The sequence below is a fragment of the Cydia strobilella genome, chromosome 2, assembly GCF_947568885.1.
Source record: "Cydia strobilella chromosome 2, ilCydStro3.1, whole genome shotgun sequence".
Taxonomy (NCBI): Eukaryota; Metazoa; Arthropoda; class Insecta; order Lepidoptera; family Tortricidae; genus Cydia; species Cydia strobilella.
In genome coordinates this window covers 11935401-11961505 of record NC_086042.1, presented here as the reverse complement: position 1 = coordinate 11961505, position 26105 = coordinate 11935401, and the positions used below count along the sequence as shown (strand labels likewise).

At 35.6% G+C, this 26105-nt stretch overlaps 1 protein-coding gene across 1 annotated transcript; it reads left to right on the top strand.

The window, feature by feature from the left end:
- Positions 1-2124: 2124 nt before the first annotated feature.
- LOC134751885 (protogenin-like) lies at positions 2125-25579 on the top strand. The gene is made up of 15 exons (XM_063687434.1): positions 2125-2500; positions 11723-11915; positions 13059-13162; positions 13522-13675; positions 13837-14041; positions 14375-14558; positions 14905-15353; positions 15704-15995; positions 16698-16813; positions 21175-21386; positions 22318-22472; positions 22738-22869; positions 23029-23183; positions 23316-23744; positions 24470-25579. The coding sequence occupies exons 1-15, from the start codon at positions 2392-2394 to the stop codon at positions 24488-24490; spliced, it is 2910 nt and encodes a 969-aa protein (XP_063543504.1). The 5' UTR covers positions 2125-2391; the 3' UTR covers positions 24491-25579.
- The last annotated feature ends 526 nt before the right edge of the window (positions 25580-26105 follow it).

The window sequence follows — 26105 nt, the reverse complement described above, 5'->3', positions numbered from 1 at the left end:
GATACGGTTAATTAAAGAGAAACGCTGCAGCGAGGACCGCTCCATTAGCCTTGTCATTCCCTTTATTTCGATACGACTTGACGCCATTATCTTTTAATCTCGACGGGCTGACTTTGAGTCCTTTCAAAATGTAAATCGAATGTCCCAATAATTCCGTCACATACGAAAATTTTGTCTTAATGTAATTGCCTTACTAGGGACCAATCAACGGATTTTGATAAGATTGTGTAAATTAAGCGCAAGAATGCTGTCGACCCAGCTTTGAACTTTCAGCTTACTTAATACCGAAGATATTTTTAATTCATATTTAGTATCATAATTTGAGGCTGAGTGATAGCGTGTGATGCGTTGACGCCGTTTTAAAGCTTTTTGCATTTTAATTATTTATTGTGTGTACGGAAATCCATTCGTATATGAAAATCTATTATATAGTTCTATTCTATAATTTATATCATACCTATTTGTTTATTTTGAAGAAAAAAACCTAATTTTATTACGAGTATTAGTTTATAGCAGCCCAATAATCCTAATATCCTAGAGTAATCATTTTTAACACAGGTCTGTTTTATTGCTCTTTTTATTTACAACATACTACCGACTTGCAAAATCAAGTACATCTGACTTTATTGACCGAGCGACTGCGAAGCACGAGCCAAGCGTCTCCGTTTTAGATTTTTATTTTTCAAAATGGCGAAGCCGGACATTAAGGTATATAGCAAAGCTCACAAAACCTCTACGCCACTAGTAATTATAAGTTTGCACGTTCCTGTTTATACCGATTGTTCCGGATCGTCACTTTTGTGCAGTTCAATATATTGATATTGCGTGCTTTATTGAGGCATCTTTACGTTTGTATGGAAAAGCGGTTGTCCACTTTCCTTCTTAATTACAGTTATAAAGAACTGCACAAAAGTGACGATCCGGAACATTCGGTATAAACAGGAACGTGCAAAATTATAATTACTACAATTCGAACAAAATGTAAGCTATTTGTGTAACAATTTGATATTTACATTGTCGCATAATCATTTTAGTCAGAGACAGTATGAATTTGGATTCTGTATAATTTCGGATGTCGATTATTGCTGTAGACTGGAATCTTTACTGGTCTTTGAAGAATATTTAATTTTAATATTCTCAATTATCATTTAACAATGTTGGAATCTTGAATATTCTTTAAAAAAAATGATTACTTGTAATAACATTTTTCCATTTGTATAAGAATATAATTATTATATGGATACACGAGGTTTACAAATGATGCGCTCATAAGATCACCTCGCAAATTTAGAACCAAATCAAACTTCCTGTTATTAGTTTCCCCTCATGCACTGTTGTGCAAGCTGCGAATGACCTCTTCAGCATAAAGCATAACTGCTAGGGATGCGCGTGCGCCGGGAGGGGTGACCGGTTTGAAATTAGAACGTTTTTTATTCGTTATTTGGCCTTTGTCGGTGCCCGCCCGGTGTGCATGCGCTAACTCGACAAATGCGTCAAATAAGCCGTATTTTATTTCATTTCCTTTTTCTGATTCTCTATTGAATTTAAGGGTTACTTTTTTTGGTGCCGTTTTCTATTCACATTGAATAGACATTTTGACATAGCGTTTAGAATTAATTTGTAGTATACAAAACACTCCGCTCATTATCATATTCGATTTGATCCTCTTGTAGAATATGAATATGAAATTATATTTTTTACTGCATCACACTAATACTTAAATGCAAAATATATAGTGTAATAAAAGAAACCTATCGCCTATTATTTTTTAAATAAATCAAGTTTTCATACATTTTAATAACCACTATACCACTAAACAATTTCTTAATTTTTTTTTATACACACAAGTTTGAAAATAATTATGTCTAAATATTTGAGATTTACCTACCTACGTACTACTACTACGTAACGTAGTACTCAAGTCAAATCAAGTTATGAGGAAATCTCATGATTTCCTGTCTCATCTGTCTAAAGGTCATCCTGATCTCAGTAGTATGAGAGAGCCCAATATAGATTCCTTAAACCATCTCCCAATTAGTTTTCCTTCTGATGAGTGGAATTAGTTCATGAAAGACCATCGGCTGGCGCCTTTGTATCCCCCCATTTAGGAGAGAGTAAACAGAGATGGGATGGCCGAACTAGGGAGGGAGGCCGATAGTACGGCGCAAGACTTGTAACTGGCTGGTCGCGTCAACGACTGTTCGCCGCGTTTGAACGCGATGCCGCGTCTATTTACCGAACTTTTCAAATTTGAAATTGGAATTCTATTGGAATAAAAAGTAACGATTAAGACAGTACCTACCTGTGCGAATGATAATAGTGTTACCAGTGTATTAATAAACATGTAAATTTAATCGATGGTATGAAAATTAAGTGTAATTCAGTGGCAGTATGGTGGATGTTGGTGCTAATGAGTGCGATAACACTATAAATGGAAGAAACCAATTCGTGTTCTTTGTACTCGTGCATTTGCTTTTGATTGGACTGAACGGAACCAATGGTAAATAAACTTTTATTCGGATTTTGATTTATTATTTCGGTGACGCTAAGAAATATGGGTTTACATTAAAAGTTTGCTTAGGTCGAGCTCGAGTAACAAAGAGTTGGTAGTTTATGGAGTAAAGATTCAAGAAACCGCTTCGTTTATGTTAGAGCCGACGGAGTGAGTCGGTGCCGATTTTGTTAAAATGGAGTTAAGACATTTCACGCAACAGGACTAGTATTCTATACAACAATGGAGATCCTACATTTACTCGTAATAAGTGAAGCTAGGCTGTAATTTATACACCGTGTTTTTAACTCCATTAATTTCAAGGGTTAATCGAGAACGTAAATTAATTTAATTTCTCACGTCACCTGTTTTTTAACTAAGTTTTGGAGATAATCAATACATATTTTTATCTGGTAAGGCACTTCCGAGTGTGCACTCTTGCCTTAGATTACTCGTATAGTCTATGATACCGCTACAAATTTCTGCTCCTATCATTTTAGTCAATACATTTTATTTAAAGCCTGACCAGAAATATATGATCATTGTCAAGAGGGCGCTGTTATTCTCATGTATAGGGTGGCAGTTCAGTTTAGTATGAATAAATTAGTTCCAGTGAAATTCCGCAACATGGCGCGTGATCATATATTCCTGGTCAGGCTTTAACATTCTAATTTGTTGTTTGTTGCTAGGAGAAATATAGCCGCAAAGACTTAATCTTCTTTATACACTTTGTTAGCTAGGCATAAAGTAAGATACGTAAGAGGTCCCAACGCTTTTTTGTCTTTATTTTACTGGATACTGTTATGAATTTGTAAATCAGTGTCAAAAGTGACATTTTTGGTTGAAGAAATGATACTTTTGACTGACACTGACAGCTTAGATCCATATCTAATCCAAATCTAATTCACATTATAATACGCCTGATATTCTTAATTTGCGGCCATAGACTTAACGTATGATGAAAAAACCGGCCAAGTGCGAGTCGGACTCGCGTTCCAAGGGTTCCGTACATTACACAATTGAAACAATGTATTTTTTAAGTGAAACGTGCCTGAAATGTCTTTAAAAAACCCGTAGGGGTTGGATCAAAAACTAAATAATTAAGTCCGACTCACGCTTGACTGCACATTTCTAATAGGTTTTCCTGTGACCTATAGTAAAGATTTATTTTGTGTATTTTTTTCAAAACTTTAGACCCAGTAGTTTCGAAGATAAAGGGGGGAATGGTAATTGTTTGCCTATTTTCTTGAATAACTTCTAAACTATTTATTCGAAAATTATAAAAAAAAAAATTTGACATTCTTACAATAAGCTGTTTCATTTGATATGTAACACGATATAATTTGAAAAACTTTTTTTTAATTCATCATCTCTCTCATCTCATTCATCCCTCTCATTTATCCCTTAAAAGTGGACCCATGTTTAAAATTCATTTGTTTATGTTACATTGTCCGTCTTTGGGTCACAAACTTACATACGTATACCAAATTTCAACTTAATTGGTCCAGTAGTTTCGGAGAAAATAGGCTGTGACAGACGGACAGAGAGACAGACGCACGAGTGATCCTATACGGGTTCCGTTTTTTCCTTTGAGGTACGGAACCCTAAAAACATTTCCATAAGTTAGTTCATTCCTGTATCATAAATCATTTAAGTTTCAAATATATCAAAATTCATTATCGATATCTTTGGCTTAAAATTTTGGAAAACTACCACAAAAATGAACATTCAAATTGAAACTATATTCATTTGTCAGCTTCTATTTAATTTAATTTACAACAAAAAAAAAATACCTACAGAAATATTGTTCCTAGTACCAATAAAAAAAAAAAAGATTACTAAAAATAAATGTTTAATTAAATTCTGGAAATTATGAACTTCTACATGTTTCTTTACAATTAAAAATGTAGTTTTCATCCTGATACTAGAATATTTTGCTTTAATGAATTTGATTATGATTTGCTAAAATGAGAATTCAAGCGTACTGTGTACTTGAATACCGAAAGAAAAAAAAATGTTTCAGTATCTCGGACTATAGATGTCCGGCATGACTTTGACATGATTGAAATAGGTACCTATCCGAATTTACTAAAACTGTATTTTATTTCCTTAAATGCACTAAAGCCAAATGCCGAATTTAACACCTTTTAACCTACTGGAGTGGTGATACGGTACTACCATACAATGTCTATTAATCGTGAATATTTAGTGTAATAGTATCTATATCTACTAGATATGTACTTATTTTCAAATTATCCTGAAATTAAACACGTGATATTATGTAACAAAATTCTAAATTACAAACCTATTTAAGTTGTGGTCATACCTACAAGTGAAAATAGATCCATGTTTTACCCCGCGTTTAGGTTGTTTCCATTATATAGACAGTTACTATATTCGGTTCATAATTAAAGTACCATGGAACCAATTAACAAAATGTAGTTTCGTAGTCTGCGTTAGCAACACAATGGTGCTTTTTTATTATTTAACGTTCGTTTTAATTAGTGTTAACGCTTGCGTTAAATTGGTAAAAATTAAACGGCTACTGTTGTCGAAATCCAAATTAAAAGCTAAGTACGCATTGGTTAAATATACAGGGTGGATTTTCTTATTGGGTAGTGAGGGCTGCTACGATATTACGTATTACTCGCGAAAATCGTCTTAGAGGACCTTCCCTTAATTTAAAATTAATGAAGATTGGCGTTTACAAATTTTGGAAAAAACTTACAGGGTTCGAGAAAAAGGTCATTTTTGAAAAACTTTTTTTTTTGTTGCCAATTGATCCCATTCCAATCCAGGAGCAAGCTTTTCCGGCTAGAAAAAAACACAAATCGAGGAAAACTTTTCCCATACAATTTGTATGAAAATGAAAACTATTATTTTTCACATGCTATTTTTTATGCCAGTCGATTCCATTCCTATCCAGTATCAAAAGTTTCCTAGGGGTCAACTTACGGTCATCGGGTAATGTACTAAAAAGCCACAAATTAAAGAAAACTTTTCAATACATTTACTATGGAGAAAAGTGAAATTTTATTCATATTTTTCTATCTCGCCCGTCAGTCCTACAGTTATGTCTTCATACAGTATTATGGCCCTTAACGTAATAGGACTGATTGGCGAGATAGAAAATTGTGAATAAAATTTCACGGTTTCTCCATAGTAAATGTATATTAAAAAATCTTTAATTTGTGACTTTTTAGTACATTACCCCTAGACCCCTAGGAATATATGCGCCAATCTTTATTACTTTGAAATCGAGGAAAGCTCTCCTAAGGTCGTTTTCGGGTAGCAGCCACGGGATCTGATAGCTGCCTTCACTGACCCGATAAGAAAATCCAACCTGTATATTGTATCTTAAATAGGTGGATCAAAATTATTTTCGTTGTCTTGTTTCTGACCACTCTGTCACGCTTCTATTTTTGTCCTTTGTCAAATAAATAAAGTTGAGTGCTATTGTAATGTCTTTCTATCTGCAGATTATAATTCTCTCGAGAAAAATTAAAAACTAAATTTCACCCTATACAAAAAGCTCCACTCCGTCACATTTTATGGGGACAAAAACAAGACAATGGATTAATTTTGACCCAGGTAAACACATTTATTGTAGGTATTAAAATCAGTTTTTATTTTACTGGTAATTAAAATTATAAATGTTTAGCGAAATATGAAAAGTAACCTCCTACCTACCTTACCTAATTTGTACCTAATTTGTCACTTTTTAGTGTTCCGTTATTACACACAACTTATTTCTGATGCAAAGGAATTAAAATTGAAATTGCTTACGTGCTTACATTAGTTTGATGACTGGTAGTCGGGTGATTGATAGAAGGTGGGCGTTACCGTTTCTACGTGCGAAATTCTGAGTATACCTTGTATTTATAGTATTTACCTACCGATACTACTGAGAATTTCGTACATTCAAGAGTCAAGAGACAAAATATTTTTTATTTAAATAGGCCTAGCAACAAGCACTTTTAATTTGTCAAGTTTTACAAAAATTACCTTAATTTAAATATCAGAGCAATTTATTGACGCAGTTAGTTATTATTGTTCTTAAAACATTGATTTATTATAGATTAGATTGGATTGAATTAATAGATATGTCAAACTTAATAATAATTGAAATAACAGTATTTTTTATACCACGTCGGTGACAAACAAGCATACGGCCCGCCTGATGGTCGACCCTTTAAAAACCTGTACACTCCTTTTTTGAAGAACCCCATAACCCCCCTCGCTCGACTTGTCAAACCGTCTTTTCAAATATTGGTCAAGTAGTCTTGGCTGTAAAACGAAGGTCAAAATACCCGATGGCCATATATGTACACCGGGGCTTCCACCTTAATGTCAGGCCGACCTGACACTTTCGAAATAAGTAAAAACCACAGTACACTTAGAAATAAACTTTAAAACTCTGTTATAAGCCTGGTACAAAAAATCTGAACACGGCCGCTATTATTTACACCGAATATTTATGATAGACAGCCATTTGTTAGATAGCTAACAGTTAAGTAGTTAATACAAAGTTTTTTTGAATAAATCAATCTAATTTATATGAACCTATGGGTACATCACAATACCACATAAATCACAAACTGACAGACGTAAGTCTTAAGAGGATAGTGGACGACTGCTATTCCATACAAAAATAGTCCCCTTTTTCCTCCCTGGATATTGACATTATGGAGAATATTTATACACAATTCATTGTATATTAACATTATTAACCATAGCCCTTCGTTTGACTTTTTTCGACTATTTTATTATAAGTTAGGTGAGAAAAACAAATTCCGTACGTTTTTTGAAAGCTCCTTACTTTTAATTTTTGCTCATAACTCTTATAATAATTAATAAATCGAGAAAAATTCAAGAAGCATAGCCGTTATAAAATAGATGTAATTGCGTAAAAAATATTTTCTATAATTTTATCACCCAGAGATTAAATAGAAAATTGCTCAAGTATGAAATAGACATCTAGTAGTTTAAACAAATTGAAGTTTTTCAATACCTATAGCAATTTCTGAATGTAAGATAGGGAGAAGAATATTTAAGTACACATTTCTTTTCTTAATAAAATTCCCTCAAAGTGGTACTGCACGTCAATATAGGTATTTTGAAGCAATATTTTTAGTAAGATTTTGAATGGATTTCTTTAAAATTGCCTGCAATATGTCGTTTTGCATCCCAAAGTGAACTTGTTGCATTCCGTATCTCAAAAGGAAAAAACGGAACCCTTATGGGATCACTCGTGCGTCTGTCTGTCTGTCTGTCCGTCTGTTACAGCCTATTTTCTCCGAAACTACTGGACCAATTAAGTTCAAATTTGGTACACATATATGTAAGTTTGTGACCTAAAGATGGACATGTAACGTAAACAAATTAATTTTAAACACGGGGGCCACTTAGAGGGGTAAATGAGAAAATTAAAAAATAAAGTTTGTTAAACTATATCGTGTTACATATCAAACGAAAGAGCTCATTGTGAGAATCTTAAATATATTTTTTTATAATTTTAAGATAAATAGTTTAGAAGTTATTCAAGAAAATAGGCAAAAAATGACCATTCCCCCCCCCCCTTTATCTCCGAAACTACTGGGACAAAAATTTTGAAAAATACACAAAATAGATCTTTACCTATAGATCACCGGAAAACCTATTAGAAATGTGCAGTCCAGCGTGAGTCGGCCTTAATTACTTAGTTTTTGATCCGACCCCCACGGGTTTTTTAAAGACATTTCACATAAAAAATACATTGTTTAAATTTTGTAATGTACCCTTGGAACGCGAGTCCGACTCGCACTTGGCCAGTTTTTTTTTGTAATGTAACATATTAACACATGTTTCCCCGATAAGGAGTCGGCGTCATTTTAACAAATCGACCGTAGTCAAAGACACGTGTGGACATTCTTTACATACCTAGTTTTTTTTTCTATAATCTTTGTATGGAATGTATTAAGTGTTGTAAAGTAATTTGCTGGCATCTGTGATGAAGAATGTTTGAAACCCATTAAACGTATATAAACTTTAGTCGAAATAATACTTCTTGCCATCTTGCGTCGCATTGTCGCATAGGTTATAAAAGAGATGTTGCAAAATAAATTATTTTACACCACGCATGAAATCAGGCACCATAAAATTATTAGAAACACGTAAACAGGAGTTATTTTTTGACTCAATTTCTATTTAATAGATCGGATAAAACTAAAAAAGTAGGTGACCTGACCGTGTCATCACTTGTTCAGGTTTCATATAAATTCCATAGTGGCTAATCGTTTTGACAGTTCCAAAAAAGAAACTGGTCTGACTAGCAGCGCAGGCAAGTACCCTATTCTACAGAAATATGTAGCGGACATCCTTTACCCACGGAAACTTAGAACGTGTCATTCTAATTCAGTCAGTCTCAGTACAAAAAGTACTGAGGTTGACTGAAATAGCATAACACATACTAACGTTTCCGAGAAAATACGATGGTAAAGGAATAATCTTTTACCATCGTATTTTCTCGGACGTAAACGTAGTAATGTAGTGCATAAGCACTACATCAGTAAGTTTAATCCAATAGACCATTTATGTCACATCGTCACACTTAGACAACTGTAAACTGTAAATTTGTATGTTTGGTTAAGTTTTTAGTGTTCTTTACAAAACTCGTAAAATTGGTAACTTGTAGAAAACTCAGTTCGATTTATTTTCCCAAGTAAGAAATAACCCTGCCAAACTACCTAGGTACGAGTATATAGTTTTTTGCCATGACTACGTTATCAAACAAACGGAAGCAGATTTAGGGTGCCTTATTTATTTATATTTAGGAATGATTCTCGGATTACTGTGTGTATTTTATATATTTGTCTAAAATTCGTCACAAAAATAACAACATTAATTAATACCAGGTACTACCTAATACTTAGGTAATTTTACCACCAACTTTGAAAACGTGCAAAAATTTAGTCAATTAATTATTTATTTACTTATTTCATTAATATCTACTGATTAATTATTTTCATTGTGTTTTGTGATGCGTACCGATAAGTAAGTAGGTGCATCTAGTAACTGAAAAATTGAATAAACACATAATAGATTAATTAATTCATATCAGTGAAAATTAAATTTTGGGTATAGGTGTACGGGCAGTACATCTACATACATTGCGATTTATAAAATACCTAAATAACAAATGTTTTTAACTGCTAAATCGCTACCAGCAATATACTTAAATATGTAGTTATATTAAGATTAATAAGTAACTATTCTAGAAAAGGAAAATGTTTCTTTAGCATAAATAATTCTCGTAATAAAATAAATAATATACATTTATTAACTCGTAACTTAATAGAGAAGGTAAGAATAAATAAGGTGGCTAAACCGTATTTACAATTATTTCGAATACTTAAATGATATTCTTTTATGTGTAATATTCGCTGTTTGTTTCCATATTAATAAATAAAATTAAATAAATTTGGTGTGTACCTGCCAGGTACCTACTATTGTAGGCAGGTATGGTTAGTTAATTTTATTAGAGCTAATGCTACAATTTGTAAAAAGATATTTTAACCCATATTTATGAAATAAAACTATGAAAACGGATTATATCGCGTATATTGAATTTATAACACATCCCGACGTTATATACATATCTTTACTTCAAAATAGTTGTATTGTATAACTATTTACTAGCCTTATGAACCGATTTTGCATGTACAACCAGCCTTAAAGTTAAAGTCTATGATGGTTCATTATTTTTAGTATGTGGGTATTTTTGCACTTTGTAGTTTTTCCTCAGTCACCCGTTGACCACGAACGCTGTAAAGGGTTCGAAACGTCGGGATGTGTTATAAATTCAATATATGCGATATAATCCGTTTTCATAGTTTTATTTCATGAGTAACTATCGCGGTAACCGAAGACAATCCCATATTTTTGTTCCTACATAAAACTTCAGAATCAGTCTTACGCGTACCCTCGTAAATTATACAAAAAGACAAACACATCAATAGCAGCAATGTAAGGGTTATCAGTGACACTGACAAGTATTAATAAAGGAACTACCGCGCTTCGAGGGTCAGAAAAAATAAATCACAAGTTATTACAATACACCTGGCGTTATCTGTACTTAATCTGAACGCGTCGTAAAAGTGGCTCGAGATTTTTTTTTATAACCACAACACTTTTTAGTCTGTGGGAGGTTATGAAGAGATCTAAGTATATTTTGTGGTAAGCACGATTTACTTAAGTGGAAAATAAATTTACCTACCAAAATACAGATACATAATATATTAAAAATGTATTATAACAAGTACGTATAATCCTACAATTAATACACATGCAGGAATGTTTTCTTTTTGTATCCTGTATATATATGTAGTTAACAACGATAGGACAGGCGAGGTAGATACGATACGATACCTCTGAGCAGGTTTTTTTACCAAATCTCGTATTGGATATATATTAAACCTACTTAACCATAATCCGTACTGGGTAACTTACTAAATATTGCACACAGCCATCTTGCACTTAAACAAGGAATGTTTCTCAGAATATAACTTATTTGAATCCACGTTGTCGAGTTTTAGTGACCTTTCGAACGAATGCCATAATGTTCGAACAATAGGGTCATCTCCAAATACATGAATGTCATCCGACAGATAATATCAAACGAAAAGGAGGAGTTAGGTTTATGCGTAGGCTTTTTGTATTCAAACTTAACTATAACACGATGCGTTACCGTCATAAAACTAAATCCGAACATGTTACCTCACTTTTATCTTCTTTTCTTTTGAATCTTGATCTTTTGATTTCGAATTTACTTAATATATATTATATTGGTTTTGAGGCGTATTTCTACTTTACATACAATGTAAGATTTTGAATGAGCTTTATTGGATGCTTTCTACCTCATTATCCTATACGTTTTAAAATATGATTATGTATTCGTATCCTTCTCGTTTAAAATTACTTTTGTCTTTATGTGCTTTTGAGAATCGTAAAATGAAACGCCAGAATTCGTAAACGTTTTTTGCCTTAAAATAAACCTACATCATGATGTTTCCGAACATTTCATTTCTATTTCATTCACACTTTTAATGAAGCTTATGAGCTATTACACTTTTGTGGTTCTTACGATAAAATCATAAAAATAAAGTAAAATCAATGCAGAACGAATAACAATATTGAGCAATATAATATTTTTCAATAAAAAATTCTTTAACATCTTTATCATTTCTTTCCTAGCTCAAAACCGTGCACCCCGCATCAAGGAGCACCCTTCGAACACGGTCTCGGGCCGCAGCGAGCCCGCTACGCTAAGATGCGTGGTGGAAGGAAGACCCAAACCTCTAGTACAATGGTTCAAGGATGGCAGCCCACTGCCGCCGGCTGAAGATGGCCATAGAGTGCTATTGGAAGACGGACTACTATTTCTGAGGTAGGTGCCTGAGACTTTTGCTATAAGCAATGCAAGTATTGTATGTTAAAAGTCAAACCTAATCTAATATATCATATTATCATGAAGTGATCAATTCTAAAATGGCATTTCGTGAAGTGATCAAAATCTATGATCTGGCTGTTGTAAATCTATTTTTCTGTCCTAGTACCAAAATAATAATATATGTAGTACCACTAGCGCCATTTCTGTAAACTATGTAGTAACGTGTTATTTTTTTAATAAAACAGTTCATTTGCAACCCAAATTAAAGTTTCATTAGGTTATACATATACACGGTGGCTAAAAAATAAGTGCATTCCCGTTGCCAGGGAGGTTATGGGATTATACTGAGCAACTTTTTACTATGGGATCACCCCGTAATCGAGAAAAAAATTTAGCTGTTTCATAAATTTTGGCTGGTCCATTTTCTATGGGAGGGTGAATATTTTTTTCGCGATTTCGTGGTTGGTCCCACAGTAAAAGTTGCTCAGTATAATCCCAAAACCTGGCAACGGGGATGCACTTATTTTTTAGCCACCCTGTATACATACAAAGTGACCCATTTTCCATTGGTCTTGTCTGATTTCAAAATCAGTGGGTTAACTGATACATTTTCTCATTTCACACTAGCATTTTTTTGTATTTGCAAGTCATTTTATTCTGTAAATGTATATGTCCTACTGAAACAAGCGATATAACCTGACTATGTAACGTATAGTAAATAGTCTCTTGTAAGAGGAAGGAACTTTTGACGTTTCTGTAAACTTTGTAAAATAATACGCACCTAATATTGTCTTCGGTTACCGCGATAGTTACTCATGAAATAAAACTATGAAAACGGATTATATCGCGTATATTGAATTTATAATACATCCCGGCGTTTCGAACTCTTTACAGCGTTCGTGGTCAACGGGTGACACACGCACCTGTTTGTTTGGTTTGGGTCAATACAATTAGGGAATGTGCAAATAATTTAGCTTTCGACAAAAACTCCCCTTATTACTAGTTCCCTCCCTAGTTATACAAATACTTGTTCACTATATTTAGTTATTTTAGAATTTGTTTTGTTTTTTATCGCAGATATATCGTAGGTAGTAATTTTTACTCAACAAATGATACAGGTCAGATATATTTCCTTCTTAGAGTAAATCGAGGCAAGAAGGAAAGCGATGAGGGAGTGTATTGGTGCGTGGCACGGAACCTGGCAGGCGAGGCTGTCAGTCGCAATGCTTCTCTCAATGTTGCTGGTAAGTTAAACCTTAACGCTTCGTTTCGTGGGTTTGATATTGAATGAAGAACATTTTTTAATTAGGCCGGATTCTAAAACGTAGGTATTTTTAGGGTTCCGTAGCCAAAGGGTAACAACGGGACCCTATTACTAAGACTCCGCTTTCCGTTTGTCTGTCACCAGGCTATATCTCATGAACCGTGGTAGTATATTGTGTATTTCTGTTGCCGCTATAACAACAACTACTAAAAACTGAATAAAATAAATATTTAAGTGGGGTTCCCATACAACAAACGTGATTTTTTTGCCGTTTTTTGCGTAATGGTATGGAACCCTTCGTGCGCGAATTCGACTCGCACTTGGCCGTTTTTTTTTCAGTGATTCGTGACGACTTTCGAGTGGAACCTAGAGACGTGCATGTAGCGGCCGGCGAGCCAGCGGTCCTGGAATGTTCTCCCCCTAAAGGAGTTCCAGAGCCGTCTGTGCATTGGCTGAAAGATGGGAATTTATACGACGTGGAAGTCAACGGAAGGTATTTAAATGCTACTTGATATGCGATTTTAATGTGGCTGTGTGCAATGCTTGGAAAACTTATGCATTAGTAAATTAATTATCCTAACAATTTATACCTATACAAGAAGGTTTGTAAGTTGATACGTTTGGTAGGTATTTAATTTTTAATAATTGTTTTAGGGTGACAGTAACGGAAAGTGGTAGTTTAAAAATATTAGAAACCCTGCCAACCGACAGTGGGCTGTACAGATGTGTGGCGTCCAACATAGCCGGCGAGAGGCAATCGAGACATGCTGCATTAATAGTTTTAAGAAGACCTCACTTCGTAGTTAAGCCTAGTAATATTACAGCTCTTATTGGGCAGACTGTCGAATTTACTTGCCAGGTAAAAATCCGTTTATTGTTATTAAAATATCGTGTTATTGTATATACATACATAACACCTTTTAATATTAAAATTTATCGTGGACATACACGCTTTTCTTAGTTTGTGATTGGTTCAGTATGAATTGTATCAGGGTGTCTATCCAAGATGTCAATCGTTCGCTACATAGTGAACGATATTATGCTAATGTCGAGTGATAGAGAGAGATTACTGTTTTGTTCGCTACGGCGCAAACGATTGGCATCTTGGCTATGCACCCAAAACATTTATTTATTTAAGTTAATCTTATGTTTTCGCTACAATTTAATCGTAATGTAACTTTTTTCCCTACAGAGCTTCGACTCGAATGTTAAAATATCATGGGTGAAGGAAGATGGCATCTTACCCGCTCATGCGACTGTAACGCGTGGGATGTTGCGTTTGGAACACGTGTCGGCAACAGACATGGGCACTTACTCGTGCCGAGCCGACAGCCATGCCGGCTCCAGCATCGCCAGTGCCACGCTAACCGTATACAGTAAGCATTGTGGTGCTCACTTAGCTGTGGTGTCGGAAATTATTATCAACTACCAAACTTTCTTTTTTCACCAAATACAACCTATCTACACACTTCGATGTCAAAATATGCTTATAAACCTACGTATAAATATGTCTCAATTTACTTTAACGGGTTTGCGGTTGCCTACCTATGTCGTAAAACCTTTAGAATATAATTTGAATGCAGTTGTATTTGCAAATATTTAGGACACCATTCACTTCCTTGATCAAACGCGTGTGCACTTATACGTTTCGACCCTGTCTGTTTAAACTTTTATTGCATCATTAAATGTCTAGAGCTATTTTAATCCGGCCGTCTGTTTTAGCGCTACCCCACTTCACACAGATACCGTCCAATCTTACCGCATGGGAAGGCGATGTGGTGTCCATTCCTTGCGAGGCTAAAGGCTTGCCCTCGCCAACGACGTTTTGGATATTAGAGGGAAACCAAGATTCTTTATTATTTCCTGAATGCATGAAAAGCAACTCGAGCTTGCTATACTTGGATGGAGCGAAAGCTGAACACAGTGGCAGAGTTATTTGCACAGCGGTCAATTCTGCTGGCAGCACTATGCAGGAAGCTTATCTTACCGTATTGAGAAAAGGACATAATGAATTAAAATCGGAAGAAGACGAAATTAAGGATGATTTTCAACGAGGCACTCATATGACGCAATATGAACTAGTACAAGCGAGGAAATTTCTGCAACAGAATGTCTTGGTATTGAAAAGATTAGAAACGCTATCTTCTAGCTCACTTAAAGTCGTTTGGGACGTAAGTGTCAATAACTTTTATGAAGATTTCATTGCAGGGTAATCTTACAAACTAGTTTTAATTGCTTGTTTACGAATTGCGAAACCATATGATAGTTATGACTTAAGGATGACTCACGTTAGACCGGGCCGTGTCCGGGCCGGAGCTTCCGGCGCTTCGTTTTCTATGGAAAGCACCACGTGACCACCTGTCATGTCATAGAAAAGTAAGCGCCGGAAGCTCCGGCCCGGACACGGCCCGGTCTAACGTGAGTCATCCTTTAAACATGAATTCTAAGGCCTCGATAGCTAAATAAGTACTAAACTTTCAAGCTAAGCCAGTGTGGAAACTGATTTGTTCTTATCTTTCAGGTTTTAACCGACTACAACGAGTATTTAGAAGGCGTTAAGATTTGGTATAACAGCACTTCCTTAAATTGGCGTAACGCTACTGATGATGAAGTCATAGTATTAAACATGTCTTATGCACAGTCCATGATATGCTCAAATGGTACTCTAACAGACGTTGACAACAGTGGGTCGTCAAGCTACATCCTCTCTGGGCTCTTACCTTATACGCAGTACGATGTGTTCTTGTTGCCATTTTATAAGAATTTATTGGGAAAACCTTCGAACATAATGCCTGGATACACCGACGAAGATGGTAATTCCTGTTTTAAAACTATTACAAGTTTTAAGCACCTAATTTGAGAAAGAGCCAGAAGGTCACATGGTTAACAAACACTCCTTTTTAGGGTTCCGTACCCAAAGGGTAAAAACGGGACCCTATTACTAAGACTCCGCTGTCCGTCTGTCCGTCTGTCTGTCACCAGGCTGTAACTCACGAACCGTGATAGCTAGACAGTTGCAATTTTCACAGATGATGTATTTCTGTTGCTGCTATAACAACAAACACTAAAAAGTACGGAACCCTTGGTGGGCGAGTCCGACTCGCACTTGGCCGGTTTTTTAATAGATAGCAATGATACAGACATAACTGTCTATTTTAATATAAAGATAACAGATTGGCATAAGCTAACATGTCGAATTGCTAAATTTGACTGTTCGATTGTGACATTGCCGATTATAACAAAAGCCATACCACTTTCTGTCGCCTTTTCCAGTCAACTGCATTGTTCTATTTTCCCAACTTTTTTCGAACAGTGCAATGTAATTGTTGTTTATTTACCTACTCTTTTTTTTTAAAGCAAAATTATATTGGTTACTATTATTTCCTGTCACTTCGTTGTAACAGGGGTTATAATTATTACCACAAACTGATGTGATGCTTTTAACGCTGACACAAAGATAAATTATTCTATGTTTCATTAGAGTTACGGTAATTTACCGGTAATTACCGTTTTAGTGCCGTTGGCTGCTCCTCAGGCGGTGACAGCGGGGGTCTTAAACGCGACTTCGGCGTGGATTCGGTGGGAGCCACCACCTGCGGCAACGTGGAATGGAGAACTTACTGGCTACCTGGTAAACACTGTCTTTATTTCAATAATTTTACAGCCAGATAGCCGGTTTGATTAGGAATTCCTAATCAAAACGATTACAAACGGAAGCTTACCTACTCGTCGGTATCTAGACTATTAAATGCTTTTTTGGCTTCACAATTGAATATTATTTGCATAAGTAAGTCGACATTTTAGGAAATATGTGCCAAATTACGACTCATTATGGTTAATGGAGATTTTAAATTGTGTCTCACGTATTTAATAGTATAAGCGCGGTTCTTTGAAGACAAGCGCTTATGACAAATATGGTTATTTCATTTAAATGCAAGCAAGATATAGTGAAATAACGACTTCTTTATGGTATTTGTAACCGAATTGGGCATGTTTACGTAATTAAACAGCTAATCTACATTATAAATAGATGATTGCAGCATGTACTTAAATACAATGTTGTAAGCGGTACAGTACCTACGCTGTACTGTATATTGTAGATATGTAGTACTTCTCAAACACCCTAACCAGCTCTGCCCAACCAACAGCCTATACAATACCAATACCTAATTAATAGGAATACCTAATTAATTATGGAGCACCTTTACTTACTGACACCAATCGTTTTATCATTTTGATTAAGTAATTGCCAATAAATCTATTATCATAAATAATCATCTAAATTTATGATGACGTTATATCTGGCTATTAGACAAAAATATTATTACAAATATGCACCTATAACGTTCGGTCGCTAGCATCAAAAGAAAGGCTGTTAGAACTAAAAGAATCCTTAAAATACATTAAATATGACATAATCGGCTTAGCAGAGGTCCGAAGAATGGGTATAAATATAATAGAAGACAACGACCACATCCTATGCTACAGCGGCGAGATCGCAGGACGTAATGGCGTAGGCTTCCTAATAAAAAAACAGTACAAGGAAAATATTAAAAATTTCATCGGCTTATCTGGAAGAGTGTGCGTACTACAACTGCAAATAGGAAAAATAGACTTGACACTCATACAAGCATACGCGCCGACATCACGTTCAAACGAAAACGAAGTCGAATCCTTCTACAGCGACCTCGAAAAAGCGCACAGCCTTGCTACGAAGTATATTATATCTATGGGCGACTACAACTCTATGATTGGAATACCAAAAAGCGAAGATAGTCTCATAACGGGAAAGTATGGCTATGGCACAAGGAACACTAGAGGTGAAAGACTACTTCAATACGCAAATGAAAATAAACTAATAATTATTAACACTGTCTTCAAGAAGAAACAAAATCAAAAATGGACTTGGATTTCGCCTGACAGAAAAACAAGAAACGAAATTGACTATATTTTATCAAACTCACCACACATCTTCACCAATTTCGAACTTATATCCAATAAATTATTTTCTTCAGATCACAAGCTTTTAAGGGGAACTATACGACTAGACACCGTAAGGAAAAGCAGAAAAAAATACACAGAGAAATGCAATCAACTTATAACGGAAGAGAGTCGTAAATCATATTTAAGCGAACTTACAAAACTGAAATCTGACCTCAACATACATCAGAACGAGGACGCTTTGACGTACTACAAAAAACTAGAAAGCTCCATACAAACATGTCTCAAAAAAGCTCAAAATACTAACACTAAAAAAGAAAGTATACTTTCAGACAAAGCCAAAGAGCTCTTACAACAAAGAAGTTTACTACAGCACAAGAAGCTTTCGTCGGTGGAAAAACAAGAGCTTAAGATACTATACAAAACAACAAATAAAGAAATTAAACAAAATTACAAAGAATATAGACTAAGAAAAATTGAAAAACACATGCTAGAATCCGGAAGTATGAAAAAAGCAATGAAAGACCTCAACCGAGAAAAACAATGGATAACATCTCTAGACACCACAAGAAAACATCAATCTCGCTCCGATGTCATTACATCAGCAACAACTTTTTACAGAAAACTCTACAATAACCCACAAAGCTCGGTGAGTCGCAATAATACTGGCACGAGTAACAACATAGCGAGAGACATAGCTATATGCGAAAATATCAAACAGCTAGATGAAATAGAAATACTCAAACAAATATTAAAACTAAAAATGGGCAAGAGCTCGGGACCAGACGGAATCTCCAACGAAGCCATCAAAATTGCGAAAGACATTCTTTTAACACCCCTCGCACATCTTTTCAATAAAATAATAGTCGAGGAAAAAATACCAAAATCATGGACTGAATCAGAAATAATTCTCTTATACAAAAAAGGAAACCCTAACGACGTAGAAAACTACCGCCCCATCAGCTCGATGCCCTGCCTGTATAAACTATTTGCAGCATGCTTGCTAGAAAGAATATCCAGCGACATAGAATTGCACCAACCTATCGAACAGGCCGGCTTTAGAAAAGGCTACAGTACAAATGACCATATTCAGGTATTAGACCAGATCATAGAAAAATATGTAGAGTTTAGAAAGCCATTATACATCGCCTTTATTGATTATAAAAAAGCGTTTGACTGTATATCGCACCAAAGCATATGGGAGGCACTGGAAAACCAAAATATTAACAGCAAGTACATACGAATAATAAAAAACATATACTCAAATAGCACAAGCATAGTCAAGCTAGACCGAACTGGCAGCAAAATAAATATACTTAGAGGAGTAAGACAAGGAGACCCACTCTCTCCAAAACTATTCATATCAGTCCTCCAAAACATAATGAAAGAGCTGCCGTGGTCAAACAAAGGCGTCTACACTGACGGCAAATATCTCAGCCACCTTCGTTTCGCGGACGATATCGTCTTGTTCACGGAAAACGCCGTACAGCTAGAAAGTATGATGACGGAACTTCAAGCTGTCAGTAGCAACATCGGATTGGAGCTCAACGTAAACAAAACGAAAGTTATGACAAACCACACCCAAGACCCAATTCACGTAGCTGGCGCCTCAATCAACTACGTCGACGACTACATATACCTCGGCAAGCAAGTGTCATTCCACAAGGACAGAAACCAAATAGAAGTTGATAGACGAATCGCTCTGACATGGAAGAAATACTGGAGCTTTAAAGAGGTAATGAAGTCCAACGTACACCCATCTGTAAAGAAAAAAATCATGGATACGTGCCTACTACCATGCCTTACGTACAGCTGCCAAACATGGATATTTGATGCAAAAGCCAGAAATAAAATATTAACTACTCAGAGAGCAATAGAAAGAAGCATGTTAAAAATAAAATTAAAGGATAAGATTAGACACAGCAAAATTAGACAGCAAACAAAAGTACTCGACGCTCTATCCTACGCCCAAGGCCTTAAATGGAAGTGGGCCGGTCACGTGGCTAGGTACCAAGATGACAGGTGGACAAAGAGAGTGACTACATGGAAAGGGCCAGACGGAGACCGCAGATCTGGAAGACCAAAAGGAAGATGGAAAGACGAGATCGTAGAGATAGCCGGGGAAAATTGGACGGAAATAGCGTCTAACAGAGACAATTGGAAATGCCTGGAGGAGGCCTTTACCCGCCGAGGGGTCCACACCTAAAGAATGTGTTCAAATTAAAAAAAAAAAAAAAAAAAAACACTAAGTAATTAATAATTATTCTTATCTAAATATTTCAATGAACAATTTATAAATAATGAAAAATTATAATATGTAATTGCACGAATGTGAATTAAAATAATAAATTATATTCAATATTATTTGCTAGAACACCACATAAATATTTTAAAGGTAAACTATCGATAACAAAATATATCATGTTATGTATCAACTGAATTGGAATAATAAAGGCTTTTTTATTTTTATTTTATTTTTATTTTATTTATATCTGGCGGAAGTGCCAGATTGACCTCGTTGATTTTGAGTGATTTTGAGGGTTTTGGCATAGTTGCAACTACATTTAGTAAAATAATATTTGTGTCAGCTAATGTCATACTTTCAACATACTTTGCTACCAAGCAAGCACTTAATTGACCTAGCGGAGGGAAGGTCTCCTTTTCAGCTTGGACAAAAATGCTTTCGTTTGTCCGGATGTTCTCCCCTACAGGTCGCATTTCCCAGCCGATTCTCGTGAAATTTTGTGAGCAATGAGCATGTTTGATAAGTATGTATAACTTTATTGTCGATTAAGTTTTTGGGAGTTTTACAAAATGGTGAAACCATTAACGAGGTCTTCAGCTCACAGGCATACCAACTATAGTACATACCCAAATACTTTAAACAAACATACATTCTTGTGTTTTCTGCTGGCAGCGCGGAGGCTGTTTCTTGTAAAACCGATATAAAAACAACAAAATCGCCACCGCGACGCTAGCGAGAGACAAAAGGGGATTCAATCCTCTAAAGTAGATCTCAAAGGTTAATTTAAGATACAATTTTTTAAACAGATTGAAATCCGGGTTGGCGGGGCTGCTGGAGGTCGGGTGGTAGGTCAGATGTCGTTAGGCGCGCGCACGCGCGCGGCTGCGGCCAGCTCCTTGCGCGCAGGCGGGCGCTACAGTGCGCGCGCCGCTGCTGTCACACGCCGCGGCCACGGGCCTTTCAGTGCGCCCGCGCATCTGCACATGCTGCCCACACATACCCAGAGACAGTACGTGCAGTAAGTACTACTACAAGTACAAAGTAATACTTAAAATCAGTTGTATGACTATAGTAGTTATCACTGGTTCCGAACCTCAACATTATGTTTAGACATTGCTATAGTACCTACTTACGCATTACATATGGCTGCGCGTCGAGTGGACGAGAAGTCTTAGTGCAAACGCGCCGCGTTCGCCGCCGGTGGAATCTGGACCCAGTTTTATTGTTACATGATTTACGAGTAATACGAGTATACGAAGTTCACTATAATCGTATAGAAATTAAAAAAGGTCTTGAATCTAGAAATATTATCAGTTTCAATATCTCTTCGAATTTTAATATCAAGAATCTAGAAAATATCTTAGTCCAAAAAATAAATTGTCTTGTATTTCTTGGCCCAAATATCTTGTATCATATAATAAATAAATAAATAAAAGGGAGAGTTTAGACTTGACCCTAGTAATAAAAGGAAGTACATATTAAAATTCTTGTCACAAGACTTCCAATTTATTTTATTTTACTTTATTAGGTACACTTAACAGATATCGTACAATATCATGAGAAAAATACAATTCACATTCAATCTTAACTTTTGAGAATTTAATATTCTTGAACCGTCTGAAAAATTAACACATCGACATCGAGTAACCTTAACAACAAAAAGCATTAATTTTACTTTTTATCTCGCCACGATGAGATCAATACGGTTACCCAGTTTGTACTCAAGTGGTTTATCAAGTGGTAACATACGTAAAGTTCACAGGAAGGGCCCTGTGAATTGCTTCAAGAGCTTAAGTTTTACGCGTAGGTTAATCATAAACTGCACCACATCCTCATGTTGCTTTTACGAGAGCCATAAAATCTCGATATTGATATAGCCGCGAATTGTTGGAAACGAATCGTGTATACAATATCCTTACTAGTATTAGATAGTTTTTTGTTACTTTCAGAACTGAACCACCAAAAGATTCGAATTTATCGACGATCTTTCACGAGACATGGATCATCGCACTCGGGTTGATTCTGTCTTCTATTATTGTGATTGGTGTATTCAGCGTGTACTATATCAGGCGACGCAACGGGATACAAAGAAAGAAGTCTGCTGGTAAGCTGATACTAGTAACTAATTTTATTCATCGACATACAAAGGCGCTGAAATAAGACTTTATTTCATTAGTCTCCATAACAATTATATATTGAGTGTTGCGACTTCACAGATCCCCTTATTCTTAGAAGTAGATAATTGTGATAAGTCGAGTAATACTTACTCTTTCGTTTTATACCCGTATCTTGGGAGCGCTTTACCGATCCGGCGCCGCTTAACTTGTTGATATCAACAGCAATAATTTAAACATTAAACCCAATTGTAGGTCAATCGATTGTCACGGCTCAACAGTGTTTATTGAATAAAGACACGATCTGGCTGCGGGACCGCGCGGTATTCGCTCCTTCAAACGACCCGACGTTAGAAGTTAGCAGTTGTCATCAAAGTCTTTTGCATAGTAAGTATACTACGATTAATATTCTACCTTATACGGAACCTTTGCTTATTGTTTTACAATAGAAACTGCACTAGACATATATTTATCATTTTCATTTACAACAACAAGTGTGTCCTAGATTCCTTACGACATTTAATAACGTTGGATTATCTATCACAGCGGGACAATCGAGCAACATACTCAACGTGGAGCCTGAATACTGTTTACCGCAGAACTCCATTCAGGGCTTAGACGCGTCGAGTGTGGACAGACTGCGACGTGGGCCGCCCGAACCGTACGCGTCCAGCGCTATTTACACCGAACTCAATTTCAAGGTATGCCCCGATAAGCATTGTGGGAACTCACATGTTGACACAGATAAGATTACACACTCGATTTGTTACTATGTTAATCCAATACTTGGAATTCAAATTAACTACACTAACGATATATATCGTTTTCCACAGGACAATAACGACATCGGAGACCTGAGGAATTGCTCAGAAAGGCGATCTCATAACAATAGCATTGTTAGGTCGTGTAACGGGAGCATTCAGTATTCCAACGGGGAGTGCTCTACTTGTTGCCATAGTACTTCTAGTAGATCAACGAAAGATTACAGAGAGCCTAGGCATGATGTACATAATGATGTAAATGTATTGGAGGATGATTGTGCGTCTTGTAATACTAATCGGTCTGGATCAAGAAGCAGACAGGACAAAAGTAAAGTGTGCCCGGCTACCGATTTAGAATACGACTATCCGCAGTGGCACTGGTTAGGGAGGGAGAACAGTTTCAAAATCCCCATTCAGACAGGGAGACATTCGAATGTGGCGCGCTCGGAGCAAGGCTGTCAAATAAACCTGTGTGACATACTGCCGCCGCCGCCATATGAGGTAAATTGAACATATTTACGACAACCCTTGGTGACAGTAAAGCAACTTAACGATCAAAATCTGATTACAGTTATTCACTTACTACTTGTATTTTGTACCACTGCTTGTGATAATCTCATTGTTCGCTTTCATCTTTAAATGTTTGCAGTGATTTATTTCCCCAATCTAACTGAAACAAAGTTGTTCTGAAGTAAGTAATATTTATGCAATTCCTTGGTGGGTATATGATGCAGGCATTTTATAAGAATCCGCCGTTTACAAACGGCGCCGTCATATTATAAGTTGTGAAGGAAATGTTTTTTGAAAAGAACCAGTCCGACGAATTCTAGATTTGATGTGCAGCGCCACGCGTGGTAAATTAAAGAACTAATTCGACCAAAATACCGCGGCAAAATGCAAACGGCGCCGTTAATTCCATAAGGTATTTTACGTACGAGTAATGCCGACTTTTTACAAATTGCCTTCGGCAATTTGAAAACCGCTTCGTATTTCTGAATTGAACGCGCCGTTTGTAAACGGCGCATTCTTACAAAATACCTGCGACATATATATGACATAATACTTATGTCACCGTAAAATTGCAAGCAACCGTTAGTTTACAATCTCGCTAGTTAAATTATAAACTGACGGTAGGAAGAATACAAACTATTCTAACCTAGTACATTGTAAACTAACGCTTTCGCAATCTTACGGTATCATTTATGTAATATTCATTTCTTTTGCAGAGTCCAGAAAACAATAAATAAACTAAACGGAAGCACGCTGAAGCAAAGAATAAATCATTATTTTACGTGGTAGTTAAGTCAATATTCAATTTGAAATAACTAGGTCCAGATTCTTGAAATCAATTTCCGTTAAAAACATGAGCAATAAAAATACATGACGTATCCATTTGTACAAAGATATACCTAAATCTTTATAATCTTTTTCAAAAAAGTTTTACTTGTAGAATATATAAAAATACGAATTTTGTAATCGTTAAGTAGGTTTTTAGCCTGTTTATATACCTAGCTTTATTGCATAACTCAAATTCCCATTAAATAACACTATCATGTTAAAGGTTAAATTAGAATGGTCACTGCAGCGGCATTGCTTTTGCATTTGATTGGACGATCTAATCGCGAGTATCGCGACAGCAACGCAATTTAATCAGAATTAAGTAGTAAAATCACCCGCGTCAACGCTTCAACAGCAACCATGATGCAGTTGCAACTCGAATGTCACCTTAAAATTTAGACTAGAATTATTTAGGTAGCTACTACTACTAGCTATTGTTTTTGAGTTATACAAAAAGGCGCCAAATAGTGGTGTAGAACAATTATAGTGTTTGTACCTTTTAACGAATATCTACCTAATAAAAGTAATAAATGGCTACTTGTGCTCCTAATTCCTACTTACGTTCTAGTCAACAGTTAAGACTAGCCTTACCGTATAGTATACAATTCTGCAAACAATTTCCAAATAGGTACTGTACTTTTCTAAAGGACTTTTTTATATCCTAGCCTAAACACACTCAAGGTTGTTTCATAAATATCAGTAAAGTAGATTTAGCCACGCATTTCACTGCCATATTAGATTCATTTAGTAATAGAATTTGTAGTTTTTAAATATTTGACTGTGATATTTATATATAAAATCGTGTTTTAGTGTAATATGTAATCATAGTGTACGTAACTTTAGAACTTTCCAATAATTCAAAATTTTAACCAGTATTAGAATAGTAGCACATAAAAAAAGCTGTTAATATTTAAGTTTCATTTTGAACTGTAATCTCAATATTTTTAAATCCCGTTGTGTTTAGAGCAGACACTCAAAATATAGCAAATTTATGAATACACTTTTTAGTTTTATTACTATTTTACTACCTTCTTACAGTGTACAAAATAACCAACAGAAACTTTTTCCTTATTCAAGTTTTTTAAGGAACCTGGCTATAAAAAGAATAGTTTTTTCGTATATTTTTATAAGGTTCGCGTGTCTGAGTTTACTGTATCAGCTATATAAACTGACGTAAAGGGCGACGTAAATAATAACTACTTAGTAATGAAGCACGTCGTTACCTACGGCTTACAGCTCTTAGCATAGTCGTATATAAACGCTGTAAGGCCGCACAACCCGCTCGTGGCTCTATTATATTAAACGGTTAGTTTTGTTTATAATTATGGTCATGGTTATGTCTTATTTTATCCAAAACCGGTTCAGACACAAATTGCTATCACTTCTTAGAATGCGGAAAGGTAGCCGGTTTGCGTTTTGCAGAGATAGCGAAATGTGTCATAAGGCATGACGCTACGCTAAGCTAGGAAATTTGTAAGTAATTAAGTATTAAAAAAAAACACAAAGTTACTTAAACTCCTAGAG